The sequence below is a fragment of the Marmota monax genome, unplaced genomic scaffold (genome assembly GCF_021218885.2).
Source record: "Marmota monax isolate L192 unplaced genomic scaffold, Marmota_monax_Labrador192_F-V1.1 WCK01_AAM20220418_F8-fsc00080, whole genome shotgun sequence".
In the NCBI taxonomy this organism is placed as follows: domain Eukaryota; kingdom Metazoa; phylum Chordata; class Mammalia; order Rodentia; family Sciuridae; genus Marmota; species Marmota monax.
The window spans coordinates 2,099,594-2,115,693 of record NW_026694750.1 but is presented as its reverse complement, the minus strand read 5'-3'; the positions used below and the strand labels follow the sequence as shown (position 1 = coordinate 2,115,693).

The 16,100-nt window shown below is 39.1% G+C and overlaps 1 protein-coding gene across 3 annotated transcripts in view; it reads left to right on the top strand.

The window, feature by feature from the left end:
- Positions 1-16,100, top strand: part of Ube4b (ubiquitination factor E4B) — a 116,399-nt gene that overhangs the window by 43,672 nt on the left and 56,627 nt on the right. For 2 of the 3 annotated variants that reach the window (XM_046424850.2, XM_046424849.2), the window contains exons 3-7: positions 3,893-4,028; positions 12,052-12,139; positions 13,115-13,259; positions 14,853-15,081; positions 15,506-15,919. In XM_046424850.2, coding sequence (XP_046280806.1) covers positions 3,893-4,028; positions 12,052-12,139; positions 13,115-13,259; positions 14,853-15,081; positions 15,506-15,919 — 1,012 coding nt within the window. The remainder of the gene's footprint in view (positions 1-3,892; positions 4,029-12,051; positions 12,140-13,114; positions 13,260-14,852; positions 15,082-15,505; positions 15,920-16,100) is intronic. The other variant, XM_046424851.2, reaches the window with a different exon arrangement.

Genomic DNA, 16,100 nt, shown 5'->3' with positions numbered 1-16,100 from the left:
ATGTGCTATTAGTAACGTGAGTCTCCTTACATCTGTGACAGCATTTGTCTCTCTCTGTTTTTTTTTTTTTTTTTTTAATCTTGGCAGTTTTGAAGAGTCCTGGCCAGTACTTTGCAGAATGTCACTTGGTTTGGGGTTTTCCCCTTAGGCTGGGTCTTGTGGTTTGGGAGAGGACTCTCACAGGAAAAGACTGATTGTGTCACGGCAGGTGTGTCAGAGCCACCATCTGGTTGTGTTACCTGCACTGTGTTACTAAGGTCGTGTTTGCCAGGTGTGTCCACTGTGAAATGACGGTTTTTCTCTTTCCACATGCACTTCTTGGGTGTTGTTCTGACAGCAGCTGTATTCAAGGAGTGGTTTCAGCTTCACTTTCTGGAGCAGGGGATCTGTAGTATTTGAAATTCTTCTGTAAGGAAGATTCATAGATTCATCCCTTCTTCTTTGTTATTTATTTAATCTTTTGCTTGTATCAATATGAATTCATGTATATTTACTTTATGCTTTGGATTATACCCCAAATAACTATATTATTTATTTATAAAAAATGTTCTGGCTTTGGCCTTGGTAGCTGTTGCCGGCTGGACTCTCTGTCCATTGGCTACCCCCATGCTTTTAGTTGCTGTTGTTGTTAAGCATCAAATTGTGTACTTTGTTTATTTTTATGTGGTTCTGAGAATCGAGCCCAGTGTCTTGCATGTGTCAGGCCAGCTCTCTATCCCTGAAACCTAGTCCCAGCCCTTCCCTTCAGCTTTTGGATCATGTTCTTCTGGATAATGTGGACGCTCCAGGTTCACCTGCTTCAACTCTAGAATCAGCTATTTTTCAGGGAGCAGTTATGATCTTTGGACTCTAGGTGTATAAGTCTTTGATTCTCCAGCCCTAGAAGATATGTTTTTAAATTGATACGTGTGGATTTTGCTCCTCTTCTAAAAGAGGTCAGAGAAGGATAGGCCTGTGTTTTAATTCTCTTAAAAAAAAATTATATTTTAGTTGTAGTTGGACACAATACCTTTATTTTATTTATTTATTTTTATGTGGTGCTGAGGATCGAACCCCAGGGCCTCCCACATGCTAGGTGAGCGCTCTACCACTGAGCCACAACCCCAGCGCCATCCCCCCCATTTTAATTCTTTAATATGTGACTTTTTGAAGATGAAGGGAGGAAAAGGAAAATCTTATTCCTTGATTCTTGGGTTCCAGATGTGATTTCTCAGGTGAGGGTTGGGAGAGAGTATGAACAGAAAGGGAGTGTATGTGGTTTCAGAAGAGAGGATAATTTGTATTATTGCTTTGGTATGTTTTAGTCATGGTATTTTAATTTATATTTTAAATAAAGTGAAAGAAACCATTAGTTTGTTTTTTTTTTTTTTTAAGTTGAAAAAAATGAGAAGATTGCTTAGCATATGGGAGACTCTGGTTCTCCTTCCCCAGCACCACACGGAAAAAAGAAACAGTAGAGTCTTGTGGTGTTCAGAGGTTGAGGAGCGGGTCATATGTGATAAGCTGTGGGGGGCATTGCCTCACGTAACCTGGATGTGGAAGGGCTCACAGGGAAAAGTGTATTCAGATGATATCTGCTAATTCTTGTAAAAATATGACAGGGCTGGGTATAACTCAGTGGTAGAGTGCTTGTCTAGCATGTGTGTGGCCTTGGGATTCATTCCCAGCACTGAGAAAAGGTGTCTGTATGTATGTATTGGAAATTAGTATATTATACTATCTGGGATACTCTGGTACGATATTATCATACATCATATACATAGAATACTGTAATAGTCATTACAAATACAGTTTTTAAGATAACTTAATGCAACAAACAATGTAATTTGCAAGATTTCAGAACTTTTTTTATAGGGTAGACCGTTAAAAAAAATTGTGGCTCCTGGGATCAAACCCAGGGACTTCTGTATGCCAAGCAGGTGCTCTTCCTCTGACTGTAGTTCCAGCCTGTGGCAGAAATTGTAAACCCTGCTTAGTCATATCCTGTGAAAATCATTTATCTTTATTATTAGTTAGTTTTAATTTTAAAATTGTCTGGCCTTTCTTTGTGATAAAGAAACAATATTTTCCTAAGGACAGTTTGAACACTATTTTTTTTCCTTGATATATATATATATATATATATATATATATATATATATATATATATATATAGTGGAGAACTTACATTGGGTCTTAATTGTTGATTTAATTAATATAAAGTTTTACTTTCATCTGCAAGCTTATTTCAGAATTCTGGTTACATTAGATGCTTTTTTAATTTTACTAGCATCTTTTTAGGAGTAGTGCAAATTAGATTCTCATTTTCTTTGTAAATCCTCCAGAAGTTTTAAAAAACTGATATGTGTCAAAAACTATAGTCAGGAGTAGATAAATAAATATTTTATGATATTCTCTAAAGGGGGGTAAGTTTACTTTTGTAGAATGCTGGGAGGAATAACATTTAATTTCTTTGTTGCTTGTTTTGGCTACGAATGACATTTTAAGGTATTTTTTATTTTTAAACATGCATGTCTCATTTTCCTTTCAGCAATGTAAGCATATATATTTTTAAAGTATTTGCAAATGCTTAGTTAAACATTGCTTTTCTTCCCCCTGTCTGGTCTTCTGCACCCCACCTCCCCCCCCTTTTTTTTTTGGCAAAATCATTGTCATATTTAGAGTAATTTCTAAAAATTGCTTGAAAAACATAATTTGTAAGACATTGATGAGGAAATTGCTAGAGAAATAATGTGTCCCAGTATTCCTGACCACAGCTTCACTACACTGTAAGATCCGTGAAGGCAAAGATAGTATCGGGCTCTTTATTTTCACCAAAACATCTAGTTAAGCTTATATGATGGTGCACACCTGTAATCCCAGCTGGTCAAGAGGCTGGGGCAGGAGAACCACAAGTTTAATGTCAGCCTCAGTGAATTAGGGAGACTCTGTCTCAAAAAATAAAAAGCCTGGAGATATAGCTCAGTGGTAGAGTACCCCTGGATTCAAGCCCAATATTACACACACAAAAATATTTAGTTTATTAATGGATGAATCTTTATTGAAGCATGTTGCTTAATTGAGTACATTTTTTTCCAACATTTTATTATGAAAATTGTAAATATACAGCAGGGGTGGAAGAATTTTATAACAAACCTCAATAAACACATCATCTAGATTCTGCCATTAACATTTTATAATACTTGTCTTATTACACTCTGTCTGTTCATTGATGTAACATATTTTTGGTCCATTTCAAGGATTTTTCTGGCTATTACAGAATCTAATTTGTTTTCAGAGACTATAGTTTGAGTTGGTGAAAGAGAAACGGTAATAAGTTTTTAAAATCAGATGTAGCCCTGTTACTGACCTCAAATACAGTACTTATCGATAGATAAACCAATCTCTCTCTCTCTTTTTTTTTTAAAGAGAGAGAGAGAATTTTAATATTTATTTATTTTTTTAGTTCTCGGCGGACACAACATCTTTGTTTGTATGTGGTGCTGAGGATCGAACCCGGGCCGCACGCATGCCAGGCGAGCGCGCTACCGCTTGAGCCACATCCCCAGCCCTCTTTTTTTTTTTTTTTAATATTTTTTTCAGTTGTCAATGGACACAGTACCTTCATTTTATTTATTTATTTAAATAAATAAATTTATTTAATGTGGTGCTGGGGATCCAACCCAGTGCCTCACACATGCTAGGCAAAATTCTTACCCCTGAGCCCAGATAAACTGATTTCCTACTAATGTTCCTATGATTTTAATACTACATCATGCATTTAATATAATCTGATGGAAAGTGGTCAATTGCTAAGATGACAGTGCCAGTGCACAATGTTGTCCTGACTGTTGCCACCATAGACGGCTACTGCAGCATTTCGCGTGGCTTCATCTCTTGTTGTTCGGTTTAGGAGTCGCCCATCGGAGCCAGAGCAGCGAAGGAGTCAGCTCTCTCAGCAGCTCACCTTCCAACAGCCTCGAGACACAGTCCCAGTCTCTCTCCCGCTCCCAGAGCATGGACATTGATGGCGTCTCCTGTGAGAAAAGGTAAAGAAGAGCTAGCTCTCTAATGTGCCCTTTTATTTAAGGAAAGGGCAGGATCCATTTCATTCAACCTCTCTGGTCCAGACTATGGTCTGAAACCCCATCCCGGAGACCTGTGCCAGTCCTTAACAAATTAGAACCAGATTTCTTAAATTGAAGGGTCTTTCTATTACTCTGAAATGTTCTTCGTACATTTTTAAAAAATATTTTTTATTAATTGTTGATGAAATTTTTTATTTTTATTTATTTGTATGTGGTGCTGAGAATTGAACCCAGTGCCTCACACATGCTAGACAAGCACTCTACCACTAAGTAACAATCCCAGCCCCATTTGTTTGAGTTATAGGTTTTTTATAAAATTATGGTATGGGTGGTTAAAAAAGTGTTTTCAATGTCTATTTTGTAAATACAAAGCTAACAAGCATATGTCAGTCCCTAAAAGATTCTTCAAAGTTTTCAGTGAAAGTTTAAAATTTGGAAGATTTCAGAAAGGTAAGCTAAGTACCTCAGTGCTCCATTTGGATCAGGGTGTCCCAGAACAGAGCTGGCTTGAGCTATAAGTGTGCTGTGAATGGGTGATAGAGTGCCTTAGGTGTTGATTCCTTTAATCCTTGGGCCAATCAGACTTCTAATGTCCATTTCTCCTGCCCTCAGGCAGCACTCTGTGTTTACCTCAGCAGGCCAGACAGATATCGTCTTGTATGTGTATCATGATATGAAAAATGTTTCAAAGCACTGATATACAGCCTTAGCTATTGTTGGAATCAAGGTGAAGAGCCAGATCAGAGATCATCACATAGGATAAAAATTTAAGGAGGACTGTTCTCTTAGAGGAAGAAAATCAAGTAGAAAATAATCTACCCTACAGAACAAAAATAATCATGTTTTTATCATCTTTGCTCTGGGTTTAGGGATTTTTTTTTTTTTTTTTAATCAAGTCAACTCATTTCATGGCCACTAGGTAACTATCATGTCGGGTAAGGACCTAGATTTACACCATTTCTGTAGCTTAAATACCTTAAGCCAAGAATATTTATACAAGTGGACCCATACCTGTATTACCATTAGGCATTTAGCAGAATCAAATACAAGTCATCCAAGAATTCAGAGAATTTCCTTAGAAAAAGTTCCAAGAAGTTAGCTGCAGTGATGCATGCCTGTAATTCCAATTACTTGGGAGACTAAGATAGGAGGATCTCGAGTCTGAGCAGCAGTGGGCAACTGAGTGAGACCATGTCTCAGAAGCTCAAAAAATAAAAAGAAACTTGAGACCTCAGTCCCAAATCACAAAACACATTAGAAAACAAGTCACTGTAAGAATTACCAGGTGGAAAATTTGATATAAGAGCTTAACCATTGAATAAAAGTAGCTAAAGAGAGAGTTGAGGGGTTGGGGATGTGGCTCAAGTGGTAGCGTGCTTGCCTAGCATGCGTGAGGCACTGGGTTCGATTCTCAGCACCACATAAAAATAAAATAAAGATATTGTGTCCACCTAAAACTAAAAAAATAAATATTAAAAAAAAGAGTTGATAAGTTGAAAGCTCCAGCTAATGAAATTACCTAGAATGCACCACAGAGAACAAGAGTGAAAAATATGAAGCATATTCAGAGATACAAAAGATGGAGATCAATATAAATCTAAAAAGTCCAAAGGAGAAATTAGAGAAATAAACAGATTCCCTTACCCAACTGTTTTCCTGTATATTTTTCTCTACTGGTTTGGAAGCTGTTATCAAAAAGATAAGGCTGAACCAGGTGCAGTAGCTCACACCTGTAATCCCAGCGGCTTGGGGATCTGAGGCATGAGGATCACAAGTTCAAAGCCAGCCTCAGCAACTTCATGAGGCCCTATACAACTTGGTGAGACCCGTCTGAAAGTAAAATAAAATGGGATGGTATGCAGCTCAATGGTTAAGCACCTCGGGGTTCAATTCCTTGTACCAAAAAAAAAAAAAGACCAAGAATTATTTTTGAAAGAGTTGGTAAATAATATAAATCCTCAGATTGTGGAAGTCCAGAAAATCATGAGCAGGATAAACAAAGTTAAATTGTAACTACACTATTTACAGTGAAATTATAAAATTCCAATGACAGAGCCCTTTAGAACAAGCAGGGAGAACAACAGAAATGACTGTTGGGTGTCTCAATGATGAAAGCCAAAGATGATAAAATAATAGTGTTAAATGCTGAAAAAAGTAACTACCCACTGAAAATTATGTACCCTTGTAGAATTGTCTTTTTTTTTTTTCAAATAGCGAGAGAGAATTTTTTTAAAATATATTTATTTTAGTTTTCGGTGGACACAACGTCTTTATTTTATTTTTATGTGGTGCTGAGGATCGAACCCAGCGCCCCACGCATGCCAGGCCAGCGAGCTAATGCTTGAGCCACATCCCCAGCCCTGTAGAATTGTCTTTTAAGAGCAAGTTTAAAACAGAGATATTTATAGATTTTAGGAAACACAACAACAAAAAATACTCACCTGCTGATCTGCCCCACTCCTAATTTCCAGCCTTGTTAGAAGATCCCAATGTATTTTTTGTTTGTTTGTTTGTATTGGGAATTGAATCCAGGGGTGCTTTACCCCTGAGTTACATCCCTAACTCTTTATTTTTTAAGACAGGGTCTCATTAAGTTGCTTAGGCCTTGCTAAATTGCTGAGACTGGCCTGGAACTTGTGATTCTCTTGCCTGACTCCCAAAACACTGGGATTACAGGTGTATACCACTGTGCCTAGATGGACCCTAACTTTTAACAAATGTAGTTCTTTTTTTTAATCTTTATTTTGTTTATTTATTTTTATGTGGTGCTGAGGATCGAACCCAGGGTCTCACACGTGCAAGGCAAGCGCTCTACCGCTGAGTCACAACCCCAGCCCCAACAATAGAGTTTGTTAAAATAGAGAATGGAGTATGATTCATAATAGACTGCAAGGCCCTGGGTTCAGTCCCCAGCCCCACCCCCCAAAAAATGTCCTTTTCAGGGATCTAAGAACTAATGTCTGAGATGAAAAGAAAGAAAGAGTGAAGACTGAAGAAAATAATAAACATATGGTACATGTGAACAAACCCTGATGTATAGAATGCTCACAGCAGTTTATAACACAGCAATGGGAAAGGAGAGTAAAAATAATCAGATAGATTTAAGATATTGAACAAGAGCGGGTAAGCCAGAAGAGGGATGGTTAGGGCACCCTCGAATTCTTGTATTACTTGGGAAGAGGGTAAATTTTATGCTTTGAATTAAAAATACTTGATAAAGTTCAAGAGTAACCATTAAAAGAATAGACATACAGTATAGTTGTGCCCCCATCCACAGGGAATATTGGGTTTGATCCTCAGCACCACAACTTGGAATATTCTAAGACCCCTAGGGTATGCCTAAAACCACAGATAATTTTGAACTGTATACTGAGCTATCTTTTCATATACCCGAAACATTGCCACAAAGTGCTAGAGTGGCTCCTTCTTCCATGTCGTGTAGGGTACCTCCCAAATAACACTGTTCTTGGATTTGGGGGCCATTATTAAATATAATAAGAGTTACTCAAACACAAGTACTGCAATACCTCTGCCATCATCTGATAAACAAGCTAAATGAACAATGAGTGGGTAGCCTGTCATGTGTGGATGAGCCAGACAAAGGGATGATTCATGTCCTTGGCAGAATGAAGCAGGTTGGTACAAGTCAGCATGCTACAAGTGCAATTTAAAACTGTAAATTATTTCTGGGACTTTCCATTTTCTGCACTGGGACCATAGTTGATGGAAAGTAAACCATGGATAGGAGGGGACTACTGTTCCTCTCCCAAATCAATAAGGGAGCAACATGGAACAAGGCAGGGGGGTAGGGTAGAGGAAACTTAAGTTTATGGGAAAAAAATACAAATTTTAGAAAGGGACAAACAGCACAAAATCGGATAGTTTAACAAATCTAAATATGTCACTGATCATAGTAAATCAGTTAAAGTCATAGGTGGAGCAAAAACAAAACAGTTCATCTTTGTATCTGTTTACACAAGGCAATACCTGGAACACAGAAAGATGAAAAGCTAAAGGAAGAAGAGGGACCACATAGACAAAATTGGGATAAACCTACTGATGAGTTAGACAGTAAGGCATAAAGAATTTATAAGAAATAAGCATTTTGTAATGATAGGTGTACAGTTTGCTAGCCAGATATAACAGTTTAAAAATGTGTATTCACTTGGTAATATGATTTCAACATCTAATAAAGCAGGTATTGATGATACAAGAAGAAATGACACATAACGGTAATGGGAGATTACCATTACCATTTTTCAGCCAGTAATAGATCAAGGAGGGTAAACATCTGTAAGCACCAAAAGGCAACTCGGCAATCATGATTTAGTTGAAGGAGGCCGAGCCTTGCGTCCTAGTGTGAGAGCACACGGCCTTCACTAACACTCCTCAGTCAGAAAGTTTCAGGAGTCAGAACCATTGGTTCATGTTTTCTGACTCATCCATTGTTAGAAAATTAATATAGGAATTTTAAAAACCCACATACATTAGACATTTTAAATACCTGTCAAAGAAGAGATCATAATGGAAATTTGAAAGTATTCAGAATTGAAAAATAATAAATATGTATCAAAGTGACAACTTGAGAAAAATGTTTAAATTTCCATTTAAAATGGGAAATACCTGCACTCTTAGTGGTCTTTTCCTGACTCATTTGCTTTCATTTTTCTATAGCATTTATTATGTAATATACTATATGCTTTGCTTATGAGAAATTATGTTTATAGTTTATTTTCTTCCTCTCTCTAACGAGGATGTACGCTTTGTGAAGTAGGGGTTTTTTTAGTCTCTTTTGATCATCAGTATCTGAATGTCTACACAAAATGGGTTCTCGGTACTATGTATTACTGCCAAAGAGAATTCCATGAAAAAGTATAAATTTACAAGGTGCATATGAATTTGAAATCTTGGTGGAAAATGAGATTTCTCAAAAAACAATTCTCCCCAAATGTGGCTCAACAAGAAAGAGATAACCCAAATAAACACCAGGAAATGTACTGAATTGGTATTTTTCTGCTGTATGTTTTTGCAGGTATTCAATTGTATAAAAAATTTTTGGATAATTTAAAAAAAAAGAACATTCCAACTTAATAAATGAGGCTAATATAACCTTAATATTAAAACCAAGCCTGGGACTGGGCTTGTGGCTCAGTGGTAGAGCACTCACCTAGCACATGTGTGGCGCTAGGTTTGATCCTCAGCACCACATAAAAGTAAACACATAAAATGAAGGTATTGTGTTCAATTACAACCACAAAAAATAAAAATATTTTTAAAAATTTAAAAAACCAAGCCTGGTGTGGTAGCACACGTCTATAATCCCAGAGGCCCTGGAAGCTGAGGCAGGAGGATCACAAGTTCAAAGCTAGCCTCAGGAAAAAGCGAGGTGCTAAAGAAACTCACTGAGACCTTGTTTCTAAATAAAATATAAAAAATAGGGTCTGGGGTTGTGGCTCAGTAGCAGAGTGCTTGCCTCACACATATGAGGCACTGGGTTTGATCCTCAGCACCACATAAAAATAACTAAACAAAATAAAGATATTGTGTCCATCTTAAAAAAAAAAAAATAGGGCTGGGGATGTGGCTCAGTGGTCGAGTTTCCATGAATTCAATCCTGGTATTAAGAACAAAGCAAAAAAACCTATGTGAGTAATATAAAAGAATATTAATAATAGGGTAATCACATCCATAAACAAATTTGCAGAAATATTAAGATTAGCAAGTCAAATCCCATAGCACATTAATGGCAGGCTAAGCTAATCTTTGGAGTTCAGGGTGAGCATAATGGTTGCTGTGAGTCAACTTACTCCTTGATTTGAAGAGCTGCAGGGTTTTCTTGAAGTACTGGTGATGTTCTGTTTCCTGATCTGGATAGGTTTACTTCAAGGAAGTTCATTCAGCCAAACATCTACGCACGACTCTGCACATGTATTTCAAGTAAAAGTTTATTTAAAAAACACTACAATATGATAGCTATATCATAATCAACTCGGGTTTACCTTGAGAGTACAAGAGGGCATTAACATTAGAAAATCTGTAAATGTCATTTACCATATTATATATCATAGAGAAAATCCTTCTGATGTTAGCTGCAAAAATTTGATAAAATTCTACATTAATTCATTATTAAAATCTAAGCAAATGAGGAATAGGAAGAAGTAGCCTTAAACTGACGGTGTGGGGCTGGGGTGTAGCTCAATGATAGAGCCCTGGGTTCCATCCCCGGTACCAAAAAGAAAAAAGCAGTATTGTGGCAGAGACAAGAGTTCATCAAATATCTCACAAGATTCCTAATATTTCCCAGTCTCTTTTGCTGTTAGATTGGTGCCAAATGACTAGTTCTGTCCAGTAGATTGTGAATGAGAGTGACATGCATCACTTTTAGGTGAAGGCAGTTGAGCCGATATTCCTCCTCCGTTCCTCTCTTCTCTTGCTCCAGTGACCTGGGAGGCTGTGTATTGCAGATGGCATAGATTAAAGATGGAGTAAGGATGCTTCACTCTCTTCAGACTTTGCGTAAGCAAGAAATGAATCCTTATAGTTTTAATAAGCCTCTAAGATTCCAGAGTGTGTGTGTGTTGCACTAGTATAGGTTATCTTACTGTGAGAGAACATCTACTAAAAAGCACAGCAGCTCCCACAGATAGTGGTTAGAACCACTCTGTAAAATCAGGAGTTAGACCCAGGATGACTGCTGTTTCTACTACTGTTCAACACGTGGGTCCTACTCAGTGCAGGAAGACACATGATTAGAGTAGAAGACACTAAACAGTTACTACCTGGAGACAGGTGGACTATCTGCGTAGTAACTCTATGAATAAGAGAACACGTTGCTGTAAGAGCTGCATGTTTTAAACCAGTTATGCTATTATGTGCCAATAATAAAAACTTAGAAAATTTCACTTTTAAAAACATGCCATTCACAGTTGCAATAAAAACTATATGGTATCTAGAAATACATTTAGCAAAAGAACTACAGGAATTTTATGGAGAAAATTATAAAAGTTTATTGAAAGACCTTGAAGAGGTTTTAGTACTTGGGGAGAGAGACTCAAGAACATAGTAATGTCATTTCTTCCCACATTTGATCTCCAAGGTCAATGAGATTCTAGTCAAAATCCTGACAGGATTTTTAAGGAACTAGTAGGCTGATTCTCAAGTGTGCATAGAAGAGGGAAGAGCCAGGAATATCGAGATGGTTTGAAGTGGAGTGAGGTGTTTGATCTCACACAAGTGGAGGCACATCATGAGGGTTCAGTCAGACAGAGTGATGTCGACTCCTGCGCAGCTAGCCTCTGGAAAATGAGTATCCAGAAATAAACCCCAGACATGTATGAGAATCAACAACATAGATTTTATGTTAATATAAAAAGGATGATCTTAGCCAGGAATGGTAGCACACACCTGTAATTCCAGCAACTCTTAAGGCTAAGGCAGGAGAATCAAAAGTTCAAGGCCAGCCTCGGCAATTTAGCAAAGCCCTATGCAACTTAGCAAGACCTTGTCTCAAAAAATCAAAAGGGATGGGGATGTGGCTCAGTGGTTAAGTGACCCTGAGTTCATTCCCTGGTACCAAAAAAAAAAAAAAAAGATGATCTTTTCAATAACTGGTCCTGGATAACTATTTAATGCAGGAGAAAAACAACATGTATTTAACCAGATTTTGTAATCAAGTTCTGGTTGCATTTTATGTCATTTAAAAATAACATGACTGAAAATCTGCTCCACTGTTTTGCTTTCCTCTTTGTTGGATACTGAGCCTGAGGAAATGATATCTGGGGGGAAACATTTCCAAAGTCTGGGAGGCAGGATACTTATAACCCAATAGGTGAAGAGCTTTTAAAAATTAATTAGAGAAAAAGAGGAACATTTTTCATTTTGCTTTCCTGACTGATTTTGACTTAAAAACTTTTCCTCAACTAGCAGCTGTGACATTGGGGGTTTTACAGAAGCTGAAAGACTTATTTGTCTTTTATGCTTAAAGCATGTCCCAGGTGGATGTGGATTCAGGAATTGAAAATATGGAGGTTGACGAAAACGATCGAAGAGAAAAGAGGAGCCTCAGTGACAAGGTGGGTAAGAGGGAAGCCCCCTTCCAGTCTCCAGTGTCGTGTCTCGTTGCCGGAGTGGCCATGAGTGGGTCTCCTTGATCGGTCAGTCTACGTGGGTGGGGTTGCCCTTATTAATGGAAGTATCTCTCAGTACTTTTAATTCGTAAAATCCCTCATTTATCTTTGGTTTAGGTTTAGGTTTTTATCAGTAAATTTAATTTGCGGTAGGAACTAATATAGAGCCCATTAGAATTTTTTCCGTTGGTCTTGCCTGAACAAGTAGATCATCGTATCTTTGGCTGTATTCCGAGAGAAATGGTGGGAATATGTAAAATCAGTAGCAAGGAAAGCCTTTAGCCACCAGGCCTGTGTGTGGTACTGTCGGCCGAGCTTAGTTCCCGTACTAGGGGTTTGTTGGGGTTTGCTTTTGGCGTCACGGGGGAGGCAGTTCCACCACTTTCCCTTCAGCTGGGCGTTGGGCTGCGTTAGTAGTGCACGTCGGTGATGACCAGACGTTGGCCTAGAGCTTCTAGTGATGCTGAGCTGTAGTTTGTATAGTTCTTAGAATTTAAGTTCTTACGTATATGGTATTTTATCTGTGGTGGAATATAATGAGAGGTGTTAAATTGGGAGAAAACTCCTGAAGGAAAATTGGTTATGTACCTAGAATGTTAACCTGATCCTTTGAAATTTAGAACCAAAAATAGGCTGTATATCCAGCCTGTATCACATTTCTCACTGAGTTGTTCCTGATAACACCCTTGCTTTTTTTATGCTTTTCTATAAACTATATCAGAAGTTCATGAGACCTAGATGTTATAACCTTGAAGTAATAGTGACAGATTCAGTTTTCCTCTTAATCAGTGCTTGAATGGTTTTATGCATTTTAAAAAATCCTCATTATTAAATGAATTCAATCTGAATAAAGTATTCCTGTTGAAGTTTCCAGCTCTTGCCTCCTTCTGGAGATTAACCCCAGATCTTCTTCCTTACCAGGAGCCTTCCTCAGGCCCAGAGGTGTCTGAAGAGCAGGCCTTACAGCTGGTCTGTAAGATCTTCCGAGTCTCTTGGAAGGATCGGGACAGAGACGTCATCTTTCTTTCTTCTCTTTCTGCGCAGTTTAAGCAGAACCCAAAAGAAGGTAGGACTCCAGCTCTGCAGGCAGCCTTTTCAGAGCGCTGACAGGAGGCAAGCCTGACGCTGTGCTTCCCTCTGTGTCCACATATCTTGCTGTGGGGATGGACATTTGATGACAGGGGCACTTCTTGTTGCGTACACTGCTGTTTTGACACCTTTCTTCCCCGTCCTCTGACCTCTGATAAATTATTTTGTACTTTCTTGACTTCCACACAAGAGAATGATGTAAGTTAATGGTCACAGAATTGGAGTTTTTTCCTTTTTAGTAGAAGGTAACTTAGAGAAGGCATTTGCTCCTTTATAAAGGGTCCCTAGGGAGCCTGGGAGGTGTTTACAGAGACCTGCTTCAAGTGCCTTCCAGGCCATGTGTAGACAACAAAGCAAATATGTTGGGCTAAATTGCTTAGTACAGGTGGCGTCCTGGGGTTCTGGATGACTAGAGTGGTGAACGAGGGTCATAGCAGACTGTAAAACTTCAGCCAGGTGCAACAGTGGCGCTGTCATTGTTTCTTCTGCTGTCGGCTGCATGGGGAAGCAGAGGGGCTGCTGGCATGCTTGCACACAGCGACACCCCTGAGGGGTGGGGGTTTCCGTCTGTTTTACTCACTGATGTACCCCAGTCCTTAGAAAGGTGTCTTGTACAAAATAGTCCCACAATAGATATATTTTAAATGAATGAGTGACTGGTAAGGTGGCCGCCTTTCCCTCCTTATTTGTCCTGTCTTCTAGGAAGAGAAGAAAGCTCTCCGTTCCTGGAGGATGTACAGGCTATTTCTGATTTTATTGGTGTCTTCTTATTGACTCTGATTATGGACATGAACGGAGCAACCATGTCTTTTAAAACCTTGCCATGTGCTATTCTTGCTGCAAGTCTCAATATCTGTATAACATATAAAAGTGGTAATTTTTAATAACCAAATTAGGTGAAATTTCTATGGGTTAGAACTTTTATTTGTTTAGTAAAATTTAGAATAAGTCTGAAGACCAGCAGCAAATCAGCTGGAAGCCACAAAGAGTAAGAAGGCTGTTGGACTGTGGAACCTGCTGCAGAAAGCCAGATGGTGATTTAGCATTGGACCCTCCATAAAATCTTTTGAACTTTGGTCTGATCAGTTGCACTGTATGTCAAGCTCTACGTACTGTGTATACTGGTTAAGAAATATCAACTCTGTTGTGATTGTGGTGTGATGACCTGACCTCTGAGGGTGGACGTGGCTTCGTTTACAGTTAACACCTACATCAGCAGTAACTCCACTGACACACTCCATTTTGTTTTTAAATGAACTTTTACTTTGAGAGCAACTCGATTTATAGAAAAATTTCAAAGATAGGGCAGGGAATTCCTGTATTCCTTTACTCAGTTTCCTCTGATGGTAACTTCTTGATGTAGCTGTGGTACATTCACTAAAACTAATGACTAGTGACAAAACACCAGACTTTATTTGGATATCAACAGGTTGTCCACTAATGTCCTTTTACTGTTCCAGAATCCAGTCCAGGATGTCATACTGAACCCTCTGGTTCCATTTGGCTTATTTGAAGACCATGTGTATGAAGAGCCATGTGTAACTTGTTCTTTATTCTGCCTTCCCAACAGTGTTCTCTGATTTTAAGGACTTGATTGGCCAGATTTTGATGGAAGTGCTAATGATGTCCACTCAGACTAGAGATGAAAACCCATTTGCCAGTCTGACAGCCACATCGCAGCCCATTGCAGCTGCAGCTCGGTCACCAGACAGAAATCTTATGCTGAACACTGGCTCCAATCCAGGAACAAGCCCCATGTTCTGCAGCCTGGGTTCCTTCAGCGCCAGCTCTTTGTCTAGGTCAGTGTGGTTCACCAGTGTGCACGTCTAATTGGGAGTAAAACAGCCATGAAGGGTGTAGAAGGGAATGTTTATTTACAACGTTGAACTATGTCATGGATATTATGATACGTATCATATTTGGGCAGATGGACTTAGTCTTTTTAAGTGATATTATCTTTTCTAAATTGGATTTTTTTGGGGGGGCGGGCTTTCCATGGTTAGGTTATTGGTAGTTTAAATTTTAGAAATAAATAGCTATGTATGCTACCTTAGATCAACACAACAATTAGATTATTATTTAAATGATTATCTGATCTCTGTACTGCAACTTTAAGAGATATGAAATGTAATTATCATTTAAAAACCTAAAACTTTCTGTTTCAGTTATCTCAAGTTTTGCTTTGATTTTTCTCTTCTTTCCTCCCTTTCTCAACTACTTTAGCCTCTATGAAACTAGTCCAGCTCCCACTACCAGCTTCTGGAACTCGGTACCAGTGCTGAGTCCATCTTTTGCCTCACCTTCCCATGTAGCCATCCAGACAGCTACGCCTTCTGCTTCCCTCAGCCATCACAGTGTGGCTTCTGGAACTGCGGCGGCAGGAAGCCAGCCCTCGTCCCCACGGTATCGGCCCTACACTATCATGCATCCGTGGGGGCCTTCACCGTGTCCCACCCCACGGTCTTCAGGCATCTCCATCCCATCTAGCTCCCCACGGCTCCCTGCCCTTGCAAGTAGCCCTCAGGCAGTACCTGTCAGCACTTCCAGACCGAGGGCCCCCAGCATGGGCCCAGCTGTGCCTCCTGCTTCACCCAGTGACGCCAGCAGACGTCCCTCCTCCCTACGGATCTCTCCTAGGTATTTTCTTAACAGGAGAGTTGCGCGTGTGTTTGCAGTGTAGGGAGGGAGATTAACATGGTTTGAAAGAACTGTTGTGTGACGCTGACCTCAGTTAAATTTTGGAAGTTGTTTTGGGTCATTAACCTGTGCCACTAACTAGTTTGGTGGGCATGTGACCTGAGTCCACGCTCTTCCTAGG